This window comes from Artemia franciscana, chromosome 7, assembly GCF_032884065.1.
Source record: "Artemia franciscana chromosome 7, ASM3288406v1, whole genome shotgun sequence".
Classification (NCBI taxonomy): domain Eukaryota; kingdom Metazoa; phylum Arthropoda; class Branchiopoda; order Anostraca; family Artemiidae; genus Artemia; species Artemia franciscana.
Window position 1 is genome coordinate 23,783,106 of NC_088869.1, and position 20,395 is coordinate 23,803,500.

At 36.5% G+C, this 20,395-nt stretch overlaps 1 protein-coding gene across 1 annotated transcript in view; it reads right to left on the reverse strand.

The window, feature by feature from the left end:
• Positions 1-6,470: 6,470 nt before the first annotated feature.
• LOC136029029 (probable methylmalonate-semialdehyde/malonate-semialdehyde dehydrogenase [acylating], mitochondrial) overlaps positions 6,471-20,395 on the reverse strand; it is a 39,188-nt gene continuing 25,263 nt past the window's right edge. Inside the window, exons 9-11 of the mRNA XM_065707062.1 lie at positions 20,197-20,376; positions 18,730-18,828; positions 6,471-6,639 (exon numbers count right to left, since the gene is read on the reverse strand). Coding sequence (XP_065563134.1) covers positions 6,538-6,639; positions 18,730-18,828; positions 20,197-20,376 — 381 coding nt within the window. The 3' untranslated portion in view covers positions 6,471-6,537. The remainder of the gene's footprint in view (positions 6,640-18,729; positions 18,829-20,196; positions 20,377-20,395) is intronic.

Genomic DNA, 20,395 nt, shown 5'->3' on the forward strand with positions numbered 1-20,395 from the left:
TAAACAGCCGTATTGCACAAAATAAATTTTAGTGTAGGGGCTTTGACTTAGCTCTCAGAGTAACTTGAATTAAAAAAAGAAAAAACTAACCATAGGAAATACAAGAGTGACATACAACAATAGAATGAGAAAAGAACTTTAATAACACACAATTTTTCAGCACCAGAGAAAACAGCCGTGTGTACAGGGCAAGTTTTTTGGCTCGTTCCTTTCAACTCTTAATTTTTTACCTTTTCTAAGAATTTGCTTGTTCTTTTTTTTTATCTTAAATTCATCCATTTCACAAATATGTTAATGTATACGCTATCGAACTACAACAAGCCCACTCGCAGATATTTCCTTTTCATCTCGTTTCTTCATCACTAGTCAATTTAGTCCTCTTTAGAATCTACAAAGATGAAATTTGAAAAGGGCCTAGCTATTGTAATATATTATACTAGTTATCTTACATGATAGCCTGCAAATCCAGAACCCAGGGTTGCCAAAACCTTTTGGGACTCAAGTGTCATATTCAGCAAAAAAGGAACACTTTTAATGTCCTCCTAGAAAATTAGCCAATATACTTCAAAAGTTGACAGGAAAAGGCTTTAAATGGTTTTCTCGCAACTCCAGGGCCAGATTTACGTTCTTCTTTTTCAAGTAAGAGCAAAGCGGTTCTTCAAATAATTAAATCCCATGTAAAACCTCAAATCGCCTAACACGCGAAGAAGAAAAAGAATTCAGTACGAATTCTCGGGTTCTCTTGAACCTTTGGTTGTACTAGTTATTCTTCTTCCAAAAACTCAGTAAAGCCCTGTTTTTATTATGGCGTTTTCCGGCACCAGAGCCGGCTTTGCCGCTTTTTGGACGATAGTTTTCATTTTCGTCGTTTTTGGCAAAAAATCGAAAGTGCAGTCTTATTTCAGGAACTGCAGAAGATTCTGAATCGCTTGTGCTGCGTTTGAAGTGTTACAGGAACGAAAAGAAAAGTTGGAGTACAACTAAGATGAATGACAAAATGTGTTGTTTAAGGGCCCAAAAAGCATACAGAGGACCCCTAGAATGGTCCCAAGACCCACTAGAGCGGTCCCAGGGGTACCAGGAATTGCTCTAGGGCCTTGGGGTTGCTTTAGGGGAAACTAAGACCCCTCTAGGGGGACCCTACTGCGGTCCTAGGGTACTCAAAGGGCCCTAGAGCGGGGATGCCTTCTAGGCCTCCTATTCCTAGTGTCCCTAGTTCTAGTGCCAGGGGAACCCAGGACCACTCCTAGTCCAGTGCCCCTAGTCCTAGTGCTAGGGGCATCTAATACCACTGTAGGAGCACTTGAGCAGTCTCAGGGCACCCAAGAATTCCCTAAAGCGGTCCCAGGGGGGCCTGGAATGGCTCTAGGGCCCTGTGGTTGCTTTAGGGGAAACTAGGACAATTCTAGAGGAACCCTACTGCAGTTCCAGGTCACTCAAAAGGGCCCTAGAGTGGTCCCAGGGATGCCTAGGATCGCTCTAGGGTCCTGGGGATGATTTAAGGGAACAGCTTTAGGGGCCCCTGGTGCGGTCCCTGGCCACCCAAAAAGGTCCTAGACCATTCTCAGGGCGACCTAAGAAAACCTAGAGCGATCGTAGGTGCCCAAAAGCATCCAGAGGGCACTCCAAGAGGCTCCAGGGCCCGGCAACCCGGGTCGTTTTGCTACCGTGAGAACCTGTTCATATTTCTAGTATATTTGAAAATTTGGATAGGTCCCCCCAAGCCAAACGGCGTGAGAACCTCATTTCTCCAGTATATTTGAAAGTTTAGATAGGTCCCCGGTCACACGGCATGAGAAACTGCCCCCTTTTCCAGTAGCCTATATTTTAAAGTTTATATAGGTTCCCCAGTCACACGGCATGAGAACCTGAGTGGGATTTTCAAGTATACTTAAAAATTCTCAAGTATACTTGAAAATTTCGTGAAGTTGATCTAAAAAACACAAAAAAAAACACATAGTTTTTTGGTAAAATTGGTGCAAACAGTGTTACTGGCTTTCATATAAAGTGAATATACCACTTGATGCCTTTTTTTATGCTCTTTACAAATATAATAATCACTTCTACCGCAAATTTTGATTTAAGCACTTTTTGACCTCTTAAAAATCACCTATATATGGGGTCACTACAAATCTGTAATATTTTAGAAACAAATTTGGGCTATATATTTGCACATCAGGGGGGTGGGGGTAACGCATAGCATATATTAAATACGTAAACTAACCATTGCTGTATTTTTTATTTTTTTATGTGTTTGTGCACATCAAATTCTAATGAGAAGAGAAATCAACAGTGCAACAGCACAAACACATAAAAAAAAAAAAAAATAAAAATACAGCAATGGTTAGTTTACGTATTTAATATATGCTATGCTTTAACCCCACTCCCCTGATGTGCGAATATATAGCCCAAATTTGTTTCAAAACTGTTACAGATTTGTAATGACCCCATATATAGGTCATTTTTAAGATGTCAAAAAGTGATTAAATCTGAATTTGCGGTAGAAGCAATTATTATATTTGTAAACAGCATTAAAAAAGGCGTCGAGTGGTATATTCACTTTATATGAAAGCCAGTAATACTGTTTGCACCAACTTTACCAGTTTTTTTATTGCGTGTTTTGATCGGGTCCCTTGGCACCCCCCTCCCCAAGCACGCAAAAAAAGAAAATCGTGTTTCCATTAGGTTGTCTTTGGGAAGAACCTGTTGAGGTTCACCATCGTCAAAAAAATGATTAAGCAGCAACAAATCAGATCAGGATCAGATAGTTTGCTATTAACTACTATCCAAGCCGCACCTCTGCACACTCCTGTAGACTACAAATTATAAAACACCTTAAGCTTTTACTTACCAGTAGTTATATGCTTGCTTCAGTTTTTTATCAAAAAAAAAACCTTTTCTAAACTCCCTTAAGCGCGTCACATGTTTCACCACGTTTGAATTTTCGCTCTTTTGAAAAGGAAAGTAGTGCGGATACGATAAAAAAAAATCCATAAGACGAAAACGAACCTGAAAAGCACAAAGCACAAATTAAAAGCAGTTGCAGTTAAGCAGAAAATAAATGCATTTGGTATTGATTTTGAAAAAATGCCAAAAAACGTCCTTTTTTTCAAAAAGTTGCCTTTTTTCACCCAATAGTGGCACGGTGTCAACCAGAGTGAAAAAGTGTCAAAAAAGCGCTAAAAGTGTCCCTTTGGTAATCCTGTCCGAATCCTTATTTTAACTCAAATGGAACATGTCTGTGAACTCTAAAGCGAAGGCTTCGACTATCTAGTAAAACACCAAATTCTGAGTGTTTTTCAAGAAGGATCACAGATGCGTCTTTTTTTTTTTTGGCTCTTTTTTTCCAAGATGGAGCTGAAATTTGAATGTAAAGTAGTCTCTACCTAGGAGATACCAATACACAGAAAATCGTTAAAGGAAATCTGTGAGGGAGATATCTTGATTACAGAAATCTGAAAATATATAAAAATTACACAAAAACAGAAGTATGATGTAATGATAATTTAAAAGCGTGCAAAGGTTGAATTCTACAGCTTCTGGTTGTAGCAAGGAGAGTTAAAAGGTAAAGGATACGGCACTTGACTTCGAAGTCATTACCGGCAATTCTGAACGGCGTTTCTTGGCCCTTTGGCCAGGAAGTGAATGGGGGCTGAGAGCCAGCCATCCTCTGCTTCTTCATAGCCTGTTCACCTTACCATGATTTCTCATGGTAATCATTTGGAGTAGAGTTAACTCTAGCTAAGTTCACATGAGTCACACCACTAACCCCCGTACCAAAGCAAATAATCAGTGACACCATGAATCAAATTACCACCTGAAGCATATACAACGAGCAGATAGAGGCAACAACAAAAATTTTAATCTTTATACCAGTAATTTTTCTAATTTTTATTCCAGTAATTTTGTCTGTTCTAATCTATGCCATTCACAATTTCAGTTTATATTCAGTTAATTTGGTCAATTTCAAATTTTCGTTGGTGCAATTTTAACTTTTTTGATTTTTTTTTTGTTCAAGTAATTTCGCATTTTTTCCAATTTTTGTTTAAAAAGTTGGTTGTTTCTTCATTTTTTTTTTGTCCCAAAGGTTTCACCACTTCAATTTTCAGTCAATTAGTTTTGCCATATTAATTTTTTTTTTAATGGATTACGGTGTTAGTTTTCTCGTTTTGACTACACTACGATGTGCATTATTAGTTTCCCATTGTCAACCTTTCTAACTGTTTAGTCTTCCTTTAACCCATTCCGTCTATCTTAACCCCTTCCAAAGTCCTTCAGCCATTCCGATTTTCTTAGTCCCTTCTGACTATATCTACACCGTTTGGAATTCCTTTAGTCCTCTTAGCGGTTCGTAATTCCTTCCAACTTCTTCAGAATAATTTAGCCCCTAAGGTCATTCTTAGTCCCTTCTGAATTCCTTTACTCCATTTCGGCTTCCTTTAGTCCATACTGACCTTGCCAACTATGTCGAAACCCTTTGAGTTTCCTTCAGTGCCGTCCGACATTCTTCGTCCCTTGTACATTCATTTAGTCCCTTTGACTTCCTTTCGTCCATTTTGATAATCATACTTTTTACCGACATTTATGGTCTTCTCCAGCCTCGTTTAGTCCCTTCCAACTTTCTTAATCCGTTCCAACTTCCTTTAATTGCTTAGCACTTTTTTTTAGCCTCTTCTAACTTTCTTAGTCTTTTCTAACTTTATTCACTCCGTTTGGACTTGCTTCATTTTTCCTGACCCTCTCAAGTTTGTTTGGTCACTATTATTTAATTAAGCCATTTCCAAATTCCTTTCGTTTCTTTGCATTCCTTTCGTGCCTTCCGACATTTAATGCCCAAAATTATTATTTCAGGGTGGGGCAGCCACCAAGTACCCCCGGATTTTTTTCAAAAAACTAAATCTTATTTTTTCTAGCACCAATAATTCCGAGATTACACGACCCCAACATGGTAATATCATCCTACTTATATAATTATAATTAAATAGAAACTAAAATAAGACTTTCAATAAAAACTAAAAGTTATTTTTCCTAGTACCCAGAATTTTGTGATCGCACAATCACAACATAGTAATATCCTCCCACTCGCCTAATTACAATTAAATAAAGATAAAAAAGAAAAATTTCACAATAAGCGAAAAAAATACGCGAGCTTTGAAAGAGGGGATAAAATTGTGGTGAATAAATACCAAAGGACTTTAAAATATAAGTTTTTTTCTAAAAAGCTCAATTTTCTAAGCTTTTCTCGAGTATGTGGGACTAATTATTGCATAGAGTTAAACGAAAAGTTTAAAGTTTTAGATATGATAAAATAGAGTTTACAGAAAAAAATCAGCCTATTTGAGAGAGAAAGGGGGGGGGGCTTTTCAAATATGACAGTATTCTTAGTATAAAGAATTAAATAATGACAAAAGAAATGTAAAAATCAATGCCAGTAAATAAGACGATGAAGAGGGTGCGGTCTCCGTGTGAGCTTTACCTGCGGTAAAATAAAACTCCCCCCTATTTTATTTTCTGAACAAGTTCAAACATAGGTTAGTTGCATCATGAAACTAAATTCTTAGATAGGAGGGAAACAACACGTGTTTTACATTTTGATCTGTCAGCTGGGTTTAGTGCAAGTGCGTGGAAACCCATAGCTTTAGCATAGGTGGTATTAGAACCAGATATAGACATGTGTTGGAAAGTGATAGGGTCCTATAACTTTGTTTTAAGTTGATAAGGTCCTATAGCCGGAGTTTGAAGTATTGAAAAGTGTAGCATTTGTCATGTCCCCAAATCACCCAGTTCCCTAGCCAGTGAAATCCACCCATTTGTCACCTCCTACCACCAGGCAATTACAAATTAGCTGGTGTCATGAATGAAGTACAAGAGGTAGGGTAAGGCTTTATTCAGGCATGCCAAAAAAGCTTCAGTTTTGGCAAATAATGATGACTGTAACTGTTTTAAATGACCGTTTTTCAACTAGAAAAAGTCATCGTTTCTTATGTCAGAACCATTGCTCTAGGGATACTCTTTAGTTTCATTTCTAATTAAAGAAGTTTATTGTCATGTACATTTGGTCTCCTTATTTTAGTTCATAGTTCTATTTTCTGATTGATAGACTTAACCACCATTTTAAATCTTGAAACCACTATTACGATGAATATAAAAAAAAAGTCTAAAGTGGTTGGAAAATGGCTTCAATAATACCAGCAATACTGCGAAACAAATTGGCGTCTGTTATGACCAAGGACATCAGAAGCAGCTTTCTGCTGTAAAACAATAGTCAGCAACAAACAGCGTTCCTACCTGCGTTAAGCAAAAGTAAAGAAAATGGATTTGTAATAAGATCTTTTACAAAGCACAATTGTAATATATATATATATATATATATATATATATATATATATATATATATATATATATATATATATATATATATATATATATATATATATATACCTACAAAATAACTTCAATGTATTCACACACTGGTTTCAGTTCCACTTTGTGAGGTTAAATAGGGTGAAATTCGTCAATATTTTCAAAATAAATTTATTATTGCATAACAGGCATGGAAACGGCAGCTCTTGTGTCAGTCGCATCTTGTTCACGCCACATCTGGGTTACAGTCTTGATTTGAGTGTAGAAGTTTATCCCCTAAAATAAGATAGAAATATAGTTAAACATATCCCATAGTAAAAAGAGTAAAAGTTCTTGTCCTGGAACATCTGGTATTCTAAGCGAATTCAAACTGAATTTCTACAGCCAAAATTGTTCCAGCAAAAATTCTAGTGATAAGGCTACTTGGTCAAATAGAGTTATAGTCACTTTAACTTCAGAAAACAATCATCCTCAGAACACAGTTATACGCAAAAGTTTCAAATGGCTCCCACTAACTATTGGTTACTAAAAATATATTGATAATAAAAAAGAAAAGAAAAATAAATCACATCGTTAAACCAGATTTTATAAATACCATACGTTTTTGCTTATACCTACTGCATCCCCGGAGCTGCTTATAATGACGGGAGGCTTTCATGGTCAAAAAGTGAGATGGCCAAATCATCGATATCATCATTTTTTATGTTAAAATATGAGATAAATCATTCAGGAGTATATAAAGATATTTACTGGGAGGATCCTTCCAAATAATAAAAAAACATTGTTTTCCGCGGAGGTATTTTCGGGGGAGTAAACACCAACCACCATAAAAAACCTATGGCATAATATAGTCAAATTGTGCCGTAGACCCTTTACCCTCGTTTCTGCACGAGTCCAGCTATATTCGAGTCCGTCCGTTCTACTTTTTTGTACCTAGCTCATCTGTCACAATCTTTCAAAATGTTAAGAACGTGCAGTTTATTTTTATTTATTTTTTTTTTTGCACATAACACGCACCTTTCCAAAGTAAATTGTAGACCCAGAAATCTTGCAAACATAATTCAATGAGGTTAAATTTAATTTAGGCGATTAAGACATGATAGAGCCATAAGTTAGAAGAGTCATTTATCTTTTGATTTCAATAAAGACAACATAAATTTGAATTAATAAGGCGTAAACACTTTCATTTTTCATTATTTTGATTAAAACCTAATTGGTGCATGAAACGGATACACATCCATAATCAAAAAATTATTAGAGAGAAATGATAATAAAACCAAGCACAGGACCACATACTGGATGTGATATCATAAATAAAATATTATAAGAAAAGGTTAAAGAGAAAGAGAGTAAAAGGAAACAAAAGAATAATAGCGGTGAATAATGTTGCAGGACTAATACCACCAGCTGGGTCCTCTGCGCGATTATGGAACATATCATTGGCAAAACAAAACATTTTATTTTAATAAATACAAAAAGTCTGAATTAAAAAAAACTATAATAACTAAATCAAAACCTTGAATTAAAGTTAGATTTGAATGCAAAACAAATCCCAAACAAATGCCAGAAGATATCTTTAAAAAAAAGACCTTAAGAGCCATGTTACAAAATCGCTCGAAAGTAATTATTGTTCTCTCAATACAAGCCCCTTTGGTTTTCCTAGTAAAATTTAGGTTCAGGCTTCTTAAATTTCTAGCATCGAGGGAAATGAAAAACTCACTTTCCTTCCTTTACCTTTTTAAAAAGCACCAACAGATGAGTTGGATGTACCACCAGCATTGGTGGATCTTCAATAATACTTGTGAATATTTACGTATGGTACGTAAATATTCAGGAAGCTGATTTTCAGGAAGGTAAAAAGTTCTTGCCGGTCGGGATTTAAAATAAGAGCTCTGAGTCACGAGGTCCTTCTAAATATCAAAATTCATTAAGATCCGATCACCCACTTGCAAGTTAAAAATACCTCAATTTTTCTTCTCCCTTCAGCCCCCCTGATGTTAGAATCGGGAAAAACGACTTTATCAAGTCAATTTGTACAGCTCCCTGACACGCCTACCAATTTACATCGTCCTAGCACGTCTAGAAGCATCAAACTCGCCAAAGCACTGAACCCCACCATCTAACTCCCCCAAAGAGAGCGGATCCAGTCCGGTTACGTCAGTCACGTATCTACGACATTTATAAGTATTTTCCAAGATTTCTGGTTTCCCCCTCCTGCTCCCCCCAAGGTCAACAGATCCGTTCGGGATTTAAAATAAGAGCTCTGAGAGATGAGTTCCTTCTAAATATAAAATTTCATTAAGATCCGGTCGCCCTTTCTTAAGTAAAAAATACCTCAATTTTTCTAATTTTTCCAAATTAACAACCCCCAGCTCCCCCACAGAGAACGGATCCGTACCAATTATATCAATCTCGTATCTATAACTTGTGCTTTATTAAGTTTCATCCCGATATCTCCACTCTAAGCGTTTTCCAAGATTTCCGGTTTCCAAGATTTCTGTTTCCCCCCTCCAACCCTCTATGTCCCCGGATCCGATTCGAATTGAAAATGGGGCATCTGAGAAATAAGATTCTTGTATATATCAAGTTTCATTGAGATCCGATCACCCATTCGTAAGATACCTCAATTTCACGTTTTCGAAGAAATCTGGCTTCCCCCTCCAACTCCCTTCAATGTCACCGGATCTGGTCGGGATTTAAAATGAGAGTTTTAAGCACAAGATCCTTCTCAATATCAAATTTCGTTAAGATCTGATCACCCGTTCGTAAGTTACAAATACCTCATTTTTTCTAATTTTTCCAAATTACTCGCCCCCACCCCCCAACTCCACCAAAGAGAGCGGACCCGGCCTGGTTATGTCAGTCACCTATCTTGGACTTGTGCTTATTTTTTGCACCAAGTTTCGTCCTGATCTCTCCGCTTTAAGCGTTTTCCAAGATTTTCGGTCCCCCCCCCCCCCTAATGACACTGGACCCGGTCAGGATAAAAAAAATAAGAGATCTAAGTTTCGATGTCTTTCTAAATATGAAATTTCATTAAGATATGATCATTCTTTCGCAAGTTAAAAATACCTCATTTTTCCTAATTTTTTAGAATTATCCTTCCCCCAACTCCCCCAAAGAGAGCAGATCCGTTCAAGCTGTCAATCCAGTATCTAGGACTTGTGCTTATTTTTTCCACAAAGTTTCATCCCGATCCCTCCTCTCTAAGCATTTTCCAAGAGTTTAGATTCTGTCCCCCTTAGCATCCCCTTCACCAGATAAGGTTGAAATATAATATGAAAGCTCTGAGACATGATATCCTTCCAAAAATCAAATTTCATTAAGATGTGACCACTCCTTCGTAAGTTAAAAATACCTCATTTTTCTAATTTTTCTGAATTAATCCTCCCCCCCACTCCCTCAAAGTGAGCAGATCCGTCCCGGTTATCTCAATCACGTATCTAGGACTTGTGTTTATTTTTCCCACCAAGTTTCTTCTCGATCCCTCCACTCTAAGCGTTTTCCAAGATTTTAGGTTCCCCCCCCCCCACAATTCCCCACAATTTCACCGGATCCAGTCGGAATTTAAAATAAGAGCTCTGAGACACGATATCCTTCCAAAATTCAAATTTCATTAAGATCCGATCACTCCTTCGTAAGTTAAAAATACCTCATTTTTCTAATTTGTTCAGAATTACCCCCCCCCCCCCAACTCCCCCAAATAGAGCAGATCTATCCCGGTTATGTCAATCACGTATCTAGGACTTGTGCTTATTTTTCCCACCAAGTTTCATCCCGATCCCTCCACTCTAAGCTTTTTCCAAGATTTTAGGCCCCCCCCTCAATTCCCCCCAATGTCACCGGATCCAGTCGGTATTTAAAACAAGAGCTCTGAGACACGATATCCTTCCAAACTTCAAATTTCATTAAGTTCCGATCACTCCTTCGTAAGTCAAAAATACCTCATTTTTTCTATTATTTCCGAATTAACCGGCCCCCACTCCCCCCCATATGGTCAATTCGGGAAAACGACTATTTCTAATTTAATCCAGTCCGGTCCTTGATACGCCTGCCAAGTTTTATCGTCCTAGCTTGCCTGGAAGTGCCTGAAGTAGCAAAACCGGGAACGACAGACAGACAGACCGACAGAATTTACGATCGCTATATGTCACTTGGTTAATACCAAGTGCCATAAAAAGCTAAGAAGCCCATGAATAGAAACAACGGTAAAATTGAATGTCGTTAGTGAAAAATATAGACTGTTTACTGCGCCCTGTTTTACGACAATTACACCTTCTGTTTGAAACTGGTCATTTCGAAATCTTTGAGCTCCAGATTTGGCGAAATCAAAACACCAATTGCTAAATAATGTGAGATAGTATAATAATGATAATTTACTTGTACAAAAGCCATCAAAAGGCCGTGACAAAAAGAATAAGACACCAACCAACAAGTGACATCACTAAGCGTCAGGGGTATCGTTTCAAGGGGGCAAGGGGCGAGGACTATATAAGAATTTTATATAGCCAATGCCCTTGACTATCCAGATCCTTCTGCCCCCCATAAAATGTTGGAGCTAGGGCCCTGCTTAACGTCAAACATGCAACTGCACAAATGCGACCGAGTGTAAACCAACAGAAAAGACCCCTATAGTCCAGCCCTAGCCTTAGGGATTTCCAAAGCTTCTGAATTTCTCTGGCATCATTTTCCTCATCATTCTTATGCAATAATTCCTGTTTAATAAAAGGATGCCAAAGTTATTTTCTTAAGTCCAATCCTCTGCAAAATCCAAAATATTTACCCGACGCCCCCAAACACTGAGCTAAAGCAAGGACTAGCTTTCAACCTGACCTGACCCATTAACCCATGACCCATTCCTGACCTTTCCAGAAGCAGTATCCCATCCAGTCTCAAACTTGTCAAATAACCCTATTCATCCCACACACTCCCACCCAAAAATGAATATTTTCCCTGGATGTCTCTTTGGCCTATGGACACAAATGTAGTGACCGGGTCTTTGCCATCTCTTGGTACCATATGTGAATCTCCTGGTACCCCAACTTTCCCTTCACTCTTCCTGTTATCACACCGATATTCAATTCCGCACTCGTACCTTTATCCAGTAGCGGACTCGAACCCCAATCATCCAGTATTATCTGTATAGCACTTGGCTATGGACCGTTTTTATATCATTCAAAGGACCTATATACACTGCTTTCGCAAGACGGAGCCTAGGTACCTTCGGGAGCTTTTCCCAGAACCTAATCGCATATTTTTACCATATATATTTACTCCTTTTATGCAACATTAGTTTCTGACGTGTAATCAATAAGTGTAGACATTTTTTTGACGAACTGTGGTGAAAACTAAAAGTCACTGGGAAAGAATTCGTCAACATACTGTGTTTCGTACGAGGATATTCATACCAGGATTGTAGCACCCCATTGTTACTGAAATGAAAATCCTTGGATACGAATATTGGTGAAATTCACAGACGTTTTGCAAAATAACTGCTAGCCAAGTCGTTATTTCGGACTTCCAAATTTAAATATTAGCCTTTTTACCAATTGAGAACTATAACAATCTCAGGGCAACATTGCCATCGTACACCTTATCAAACAGTTCGTGGTAATGAACTGTAAGTAAGGAGCGACCCGGCTCAATACTAACCGAAACTCTAAAAAAACATTTTTGATACCAATAAATATATCATGAAAAGAGAAATCACCAATGCTACAGCACAAACACAAAAAAAAAAAAAAAAAAAAAAAAAAAAAAAAAAAAAAAAAGAGACAGAAGGAGAAAAGGAAGACTGTTTTCCTAAATTAGTGATTAATATAGACCAGCACTTGAATGAGGCCTTAACCCTACTCATCCATACAATCACATAGGTCAAACAGCATAGCCACACACAATCAACCATAAAGAATAATCCATGGACAGGCAGTCATGTCGTCAATAAGTATAAGTCGTCATTTACCGAACAATAGAAAAAATAATATAGACAAATAATTCAGAGGCAACACCCAACATAAGGGCTCATCAGGAGAATACACTGGCCTATATAGGGTTTCACCACTCTAAATTCTCTACCCAGCACAGTGTTGTGGCTACCACAGAATATCCATGGCATCCCCGCGTCAGGTATCACCCCCAAAATACATGCCTATGAAAAACAAAAAAAAAGCAAATGTAAAACAACCAAGTAAAACCAAAACAAGCTTATCCTGTTAATATATCCCTCCCTTTAGCAACAATAGGTAAACTAAATATTATAAATTTTACCAAATCACAAATATTAACACATTGCAAAAAACCTGAATAAACTAAACAATTATAGAATTCATCTTTACCATGTGGCTAATTTTTTAAAAAATCCGCTCAATTAGAAACACAATTCAAAATAAATGGCGCTGTGACAACATTTCTCGAACCTCCGAAATTAGTTAAAAATTTCTTTAAGTATTTCTAGATAATTCTTTTGATATTTATTTAAAAGTTCGTTATAATGAAAACTAAATTTTTTAAATTGCCAAGTTAATTTATTTGCAGAAAAACCTCTTGATATCAATTTTTGGCTTAAGATTTTACATCTATTTTTAAAATCAATATAGTTACTACAAATCCTTGCATAACGAAGTAACTGTGAGAAAAACGCTGAATATGTGATATTTGAGTGTATATTACTTTAAGGGAATGGGAAACTAATCACTTCAAAATCAAAATCATCCGTTTTATTATACATTTTAAAACTTAATTTATTATTATCACAAATATTAATATTTAAATCTAAGAAATGATCTTCATGACCAGCGCCATGACTAGGCTCAAGAATAAGCTCTGATGGATATATATTTTTAGAAATATCAATGAAATCCTTACAATTTAAGACCAAAATATCATCTAAATATCTTTTATTATTTGACAAAGCATGTTTTAAATTAATTGGATTATTCTTATCCATCATATATTTATATTCTAGTTGACTTAAAAACAAGTCAGCTATAAATGGGCTGGCATTCCCCCCCATGGGAATTCCCATAATTTGCTTGTACGCTTTGGTAAGGTTTCTTCTTTAATCTATACCCTCACACTTCAGCATTTTGAAGAGACTTTAGAAAAACTTCTACATTAGTATTTACACAATAATATCATGTTAAGGCGTTCATCCTTCTGTCTTTGATTGACAATGCTATTCTTCGCCAATTGTCTCTAACTCGTAGGCCTACTTAAGACCAGACTGACTAGCAGCTTCAATGTCTTAACATTTTTAAGGGTTTTGTTACCTATCTTGTCCAAAAAAATCCCAGCTTTTTTTTAACAGTAATTGTTTTCAAAATTGCTGAACACGACAAGAATTTTTTTCAATAATAAGTTCCACAACGCGAAGCCCATCAAAAAAGCCCGATATGCCGCCATTCCTTGGCTTAGTTCAACCAGTAAGTTTTGCATACTTATTAACTAATTTAAAGTTATAAATAAAACTAAAGTTTAAGTGAATTAAAGTAATCAACACATGGTTTTGGCCGAGCAGTTCCACTTCCCAAGGGAGACCGTTCCAAATACAAGTAAACCGTGAAATAAAACTGCTTTTCAGGTACCCTTTTCAACTTTCTTCAGGCTATTTGGGCGTGTCCATTGATAATAAGCTGAAGTTCTATAGCCAGAATGCATTTATAACTTCACGAGCAAGGCTTGGTAAAGCAAGACTACAAAATTCACGGGTGCTGGCTTGAGGAAGAATCGATGATCAGCGCTCCTCTTTGTTACTTTTGACGTTTCAATCTTTTGATAAGCACCAAGAAGCACCTTTATGACCACATTCAGATTTAGAAAATTGCCATCCCATACCTTTATATTCAAATGACAATAAATTACCGGAATTTTCCAAAGGTATGCAACCTAGTGCAGAAAATACCCAATATATGCCCTAAAATTTGAGAATTCTTGCACTGATATATCAGCAATAGTTTATCTTCCAATAACGAACGCAGTTATTTATCTGGCAATGTTTCTTCAAGAAGGAAACCACAATACCATTTAGTTAGGCAGTATGAGCGCATTTTACTATAAGCATTTGAAACCAGCAAGCCAAATTACAACTAGATCTACGTTGCATGGGCAACGCGAGGTGTCACGGCAACCTTTGTTCGGCTTCGCCGAATAAAGTGTCGCGAGAGCAACACTTTGGTTTTGCTTCCTCGCTTCGATTAAACGCAATTACAATCAAACTGACAAATTAGAGAGAAAAAAAGAAAAATTACAGCAATACCAATTTATGACTATAAAATTATAAAAAGGAACTTCAGAAGCTGAATAGGAACTGTGAGTCCCACCCTGGCGAGCTTCCTTTAAAGTTGTTACGTGAATTCGCTATTTTCCTTGGCAACCAATCTCCTTCATTATTAAGCAGTGTTTCCAAGAGCAAGTTTTCCCTAGTACTTGGAAGAGAGCGTACGTTAGCGTCATACCCAAAGTGAAGGGTCCCAAATCTTGCGACAAACTCCGACCTACCTCAATAGCCCCGAACCTGTCTGAGGTGGCAGAAACGTTTATATACCGCGAGCTGATGTCACGGGTTTCTCCTTCTCTTGCCCCATTTCAGTACAGATGCTTGAAGGGAAGCAGCACAACTGTTTACTTAGTGAGAATGTATCACTTTAGTGTCGAGTGGCTTGACCGAGGAAGTACGATTGTTGATCTTCTCTTAGTGGATTACCGAAAAGCCTTTGACCTTATTCGCAATTTCATAGCTATGACAAATTTACAGGCATTGGGTGCACGCAAGCATTTTCTCCTTTTAGTGATCGGCAAGACCGTCTCCAGTGCGTCTACATCTGGAGACACCAACTCCGAATGGACTGAGCTAACTTGTGGTGCTCCACAAGGCGCGAAACCTGCAGCACCGTTGTTTTTAGGAATTATAAACTTTGTCCTTTCTGATTTTGAGGTTATGTTTAAGTACGTAGACGACTTGTCAGTTCTTCTGAAACATCTCATTGGAAGCTCCGAGGCAGTTCCCCGATTCAGTGCTGCAATAATGAGCAACTTTAAAGACCAATGTACTATCAACAGCCTTCAAATCAACGAAGGAAAAACCAAAATCGTTTGCTCTAATCCTATTAAGAGGCACTTTGTTAGTCCTCCTCCACCGTATCCTAGTTTTTCTTCGGCTGTAATTCTCGGTGTCACATTTAGCGTTGACAGCTCGTTTAGTACTCATGTTGATACAGTCATTAAGAAGGCAAATGACGCAATGGGTACCCTCATCTTGCTACGTCGTTTCAATTTTTCTGTGTCCCATCTTAAGACGGCTTATCTTACATACATCCGATCAATTCACGAGAATACTTCCCCTGCATGGGGCCCTCAATTCAACAACAGAAGTTACCTAAGCGATCAACTTGAGTCACTACAAAAAAGAGCCTTTAAAGTTATTCTTTCAGACACATATCTGTCCTACAACTACCGTCCCTTCACGAACGGCGTTTGGGTTTCATCTGCAAATTTCGCCAATTTCTTCTTAGTAGTAAAAAACATAGAGAGATTCTACCACCAATTGTGAGGAATAAAACAAACACAAGGTCAGCTAACAAAGTGAGACTAAAATTGGCTACTCTAAGAACAAACCGTTTCACCAATTCGTTCGTTCCTTTTTACATGTCAGCGATTAATAAGTTATAGTCTCGTGTGTTTTTTTGTGTTGTTCTTTCTTGTTTTCGTTGTAAGCACTAGCGCCATTTAGTTGGAATTTTATTCTAAACTACGATTGCTTGTATAAATAAAATTATTCTATTCTATAATGAAGATTTTGGAAAAGATCTCTAACAAGCTGTCTTCAGGGCAAGGAAAATATAAAAAGCATCGAGGAAAAGACATAGACAGAGCGAAAAGACAAGCGATGATAATCGTGAGAAGTGAAAAAAAGTCAAATCCAAATAAATTGAAATACAAAAATAATTATTTTTATGCTCCTTTTTTTACATTTTTATTTACTTAGTATTGGCAGCGTTTTTTGCCTTTATTGAAAGGGAAATATTTAAAGAACAAAAAAGTATTTGAATTTTCTTTAAAAACTTTTCCTTTTTCATTTACTTTTTTTCTGTAAAAATTCTAAGATGTTATTCATTCCAAGCAATTCCTTAAAATTTATATGCAGCGGTTTCATGCACACAATCAAAACTTTGCGAATAGCAAAGAAAGAATAATTGGAACCAAAGGGCTTTGCTTTTACTTGAAGAGAAGCAAACCTTTCATATGAAAAAACTCCACCTCTTTTTAAGATTAAATAAAAAAAAAACAAGTTTTTTAAATGAAAGTAAGAAGCGACATTAAAACTTAAAACGAACAGAAATTACTCCGTATATGAAAGGGGCTTTTCCTTCTCAACGCCCCGCTCTTTACGCTAAAGTTTGACTCTTTCTCTTAACTCTACATTTTAAAACAGGAAAAAACTTTAGCGTAAAGAGCGGGGCGTTGAGAAGGAAAAGCCACTTTCATATACGGAGTAATTTCTGTTCGTTTTAAGTTTTAATGTCGCTCCTTACTCTCATTTAAAAAACTTGTTTTTTTTATTATTTAATTTCTGAACGTTTTTGAATCAACGCATGTTTTGATTTTGGCTCTCCGCAGAGGATTAATTAAAACGAAATTTGTATATTTATTTTTTTTTGGCTAAATGGCTTTCTCATAATTTTGATCGAATGATTTTGAGAAAAAAGAGCGGGAGAGGAAGCCTAGTTGCCCTCCGATTTTCGGTTAATTAAAAAGGCAACTAGAACTTTTAATTTTTTACGAATCTTTTTATAAGTAAAAGATATACGTAACTTATAAATTAGCTTACGTAAAGAACTTTTGTATTCTCATGTTTGTATTACATATATGAGGGGGTTCGCCCCCTTGTCAGTATTTCGCTCTTTACAGTAAAGCTTAAATTTTGTCCCAATTCATTAAGAATGACCCCTGAATCACAAAAGCCGCATAATAAATAGTTGAAATTACTAAAAATACTTTAGCGTAAAGAGCGAGGTATTAGGAGGAGGTGAGCCCCTCGTATGGGTAATAATTTCTGTTCGTTTTAAGTTTTAATGCTGCTGCTTACTTCCAGCTGAAAAAAAAAACTTTTTCATATTTATTTTTTCATTCTTTTTTTTAAGTAATGATAGTAAATCCTGCGCTCCCTTCATGGAAATTTTCTTCCCCCATGACAAATTCCTCGATGGAAAGTTCCCCCAGCATATACCCCTCTTCTCAAACCCTGCCTCCAACCAAAAAATCCTCCTGAAAATGCCTGTACACTTCCCAATAACCATTACTATATGTAAGCACTGGTCAAAGTTTTGAACTTGTAACCCCTCCCACGGGGACTGTGGGGGAGTAAGTCGTCCCCAAAGGCATATGGTTTTTCGACTACGCTGAATAAAATGGCTATCTAAGAATTTTGATCCGTTGACTTTGGGAAAATAATTAGCGTGGGATGGGGCCTAGGTGCCCTCCCATTTTTTTGGTCACTTAAAAAGGGCACTAGAACTTTTCATTTCCGTTAGAATGAGCCCTCTCGCAACATTCTAGGACAACTGGGTCGATACGATCACCCCTGGGAAAAAAAGCAAAAATAATAAAAAAAAACAAATAAACACACATTCGTGATCTGCCTTCTGGCAAAAAATTTAAAATTCCACATTTTTGTAGATAGGAGCTTGAAACTTCTACAGTAGGGTTCTCTGATACGCTGAATTTGATGGTGTGATTTTCATTAAGATTCTATGACTTTTAGTCATATTTTCTAAAATAACGCAAATTTTCTCAGGCTCGTAACTTTTGATGGGTAAGACTAAACTTGATGAAACTTATATATTTAAAATCAGCATTAAAATGCGATTCTTTTGATGTAGCTATTGGTACCAAAATTTTTTAGAGTTGGTTACTATTGAGCCGGGTCGCTCCTTACTACAGTTCGTTACCACGAACTGTTTGATGAAATGTAATTAGTCCTAAAAAGAGTTAAAGCACTTAACATCAAGTAAGTGTTAACCTACGTAAGCTTTTCCTGCACCACTGAAACAATAGCAGTTCTCAACACTTTTACCCTTCCATAGCTCTAAAAGAAATCAATTACTTCGAAGAAACCAGCAAAATCTATACCGTATTTCCCGAATATGGGCTTCTCTAAGGACTTTCTGATGAGACCTATGCCTACGAAATATCCTGGTTGAGAAGCCCTTGAACAGCTAAAAGTTCAAATAAATTAATAAAAATAAAATCCAGCTGAACAAATCATAAGAAAGAGCTTTAAAGCTTCCCTATGAAAAAATAAATAAAACATATGTTAAAACCAACAATAATACTGTAATAAAAATGAGTAAAACAAAGCTAGTTCTATACCTGTTTTCCATAGAAATTGGCATCTCCCAAAAAGGACCCTCTTGACCCGGTAAATGAAAACATAGGCAATGGCACAGGAATTGGAACGTTTACTCCAACCTGTAAGAAATAGGCTACACTTAAAAAGGAAGAAAACAAATTCTTACTGGATTTACAGTAATCGAAAGGGGAAACGTAGTCATACAGAAAAACAAACGAATAAATCTCTAAGAAACCCAATACATTTGTAATCTCAAAATAGAACATAATATTTTTCTAATGCTTTCATAAAACGAGAAAAATAATAGATTTTCTTTTTATTATGTAAAGTACTCCAAGCTTGAACCACCCCATAAATAAAAGAAAATGTTGATCTGGTCGTGACGGCTCGAAGAGCTCAACACTATCCTTTAGGCAGAATCATCCGCTTAAAAATTGGACATAATATGATGTATCCAAAATCAATTAGACAATTGATGTTATAATGCTTAACCATAAATGTTAATGTGGAAAAATCCTGAAGGCCTCTTGTTTATGGAATTTGATTTGTTCATATAGGCTACATTTCTTACTGATTCTTTAGCCCCTAACCAGATAATTTTCGGAGTTACAGTATTTTGAATTATTCTAGTGCACTTTACATGAATCAGAAATGTTACAATCAATGGAGTTGCACAATACAAAATATGATGATTGACCGCAAAAATAAAGGAAATTACACACTCTTAAGGAAGGTGTGAAACTTTCTGTCATATCCCGCTTATAAGAAGTGTAAGGCCGTATAATTTCTATTTGTTGGAGGGTTTTCATGTTAAGGACAAAAAAGGAGATAAGATGACAGTTCTCGGAAAAAAAAACTCACCCATTCTAGCCTTCTTGAAAAATACAAATTCAGTGACAAAGTAATTTTTTTAATATAGATTTTAGAACGGATTAGATCTTCTGTGTAACTACAACCCTGTAGGGTTGAGCTAGACAGCTCAACCCTGCCCATTGCATGAAGTATTTATATACTGATTTTACAAACTATATTTAAATAGGTAGTTTCAAAATAAACTAAATCTGAATGAACAAGCAATCAAGAATTCCCTGTCTATCCACTTGACCAAAAGTTAGTCCATAAATAATGAATCTAATAATATTATTTGTAATAGTATTTTCCATTATCCTACGTAGATTTCTGAGTCTACGTAGATTGATGAGTCTGCCTAATATTCAGGATAAAACTAGATTTCCCATTAATTTTAACACTCTGATCTGCCATTTTTATAAAACATATACATTTCTAAAGTTTTTTTTTTCCACATCACAGAAAACGATAAGGTGTCTTAAGCCTCCATCCCCAAAATTTTCTAGGCAGTTTTTTTCCCGAAAGCAAACATTTTGACTCCAATAATTTTCAACAAATTACATCCAAAATAAAATACATTTGCTGAATACTTCCACTAATAAAACAAGTATTTAAACCGGAAAGAAAAACCCAAATACCTGTCCGACGTCAACTTCACTGACAAATTTTCGTGCTGTGGCACCATTTGTAGTGAAAATTGCGGTACCATTACCATATGGATTCCTGTTAATAATATTAATCGCCTCGTCCATGGTGTCCACGGAGAGGATGACCAAAACTGGTCCAAAAACTTCTTCTTTGTAGCAAGTCATATCGGTCTATAAAATAAATAGGGTA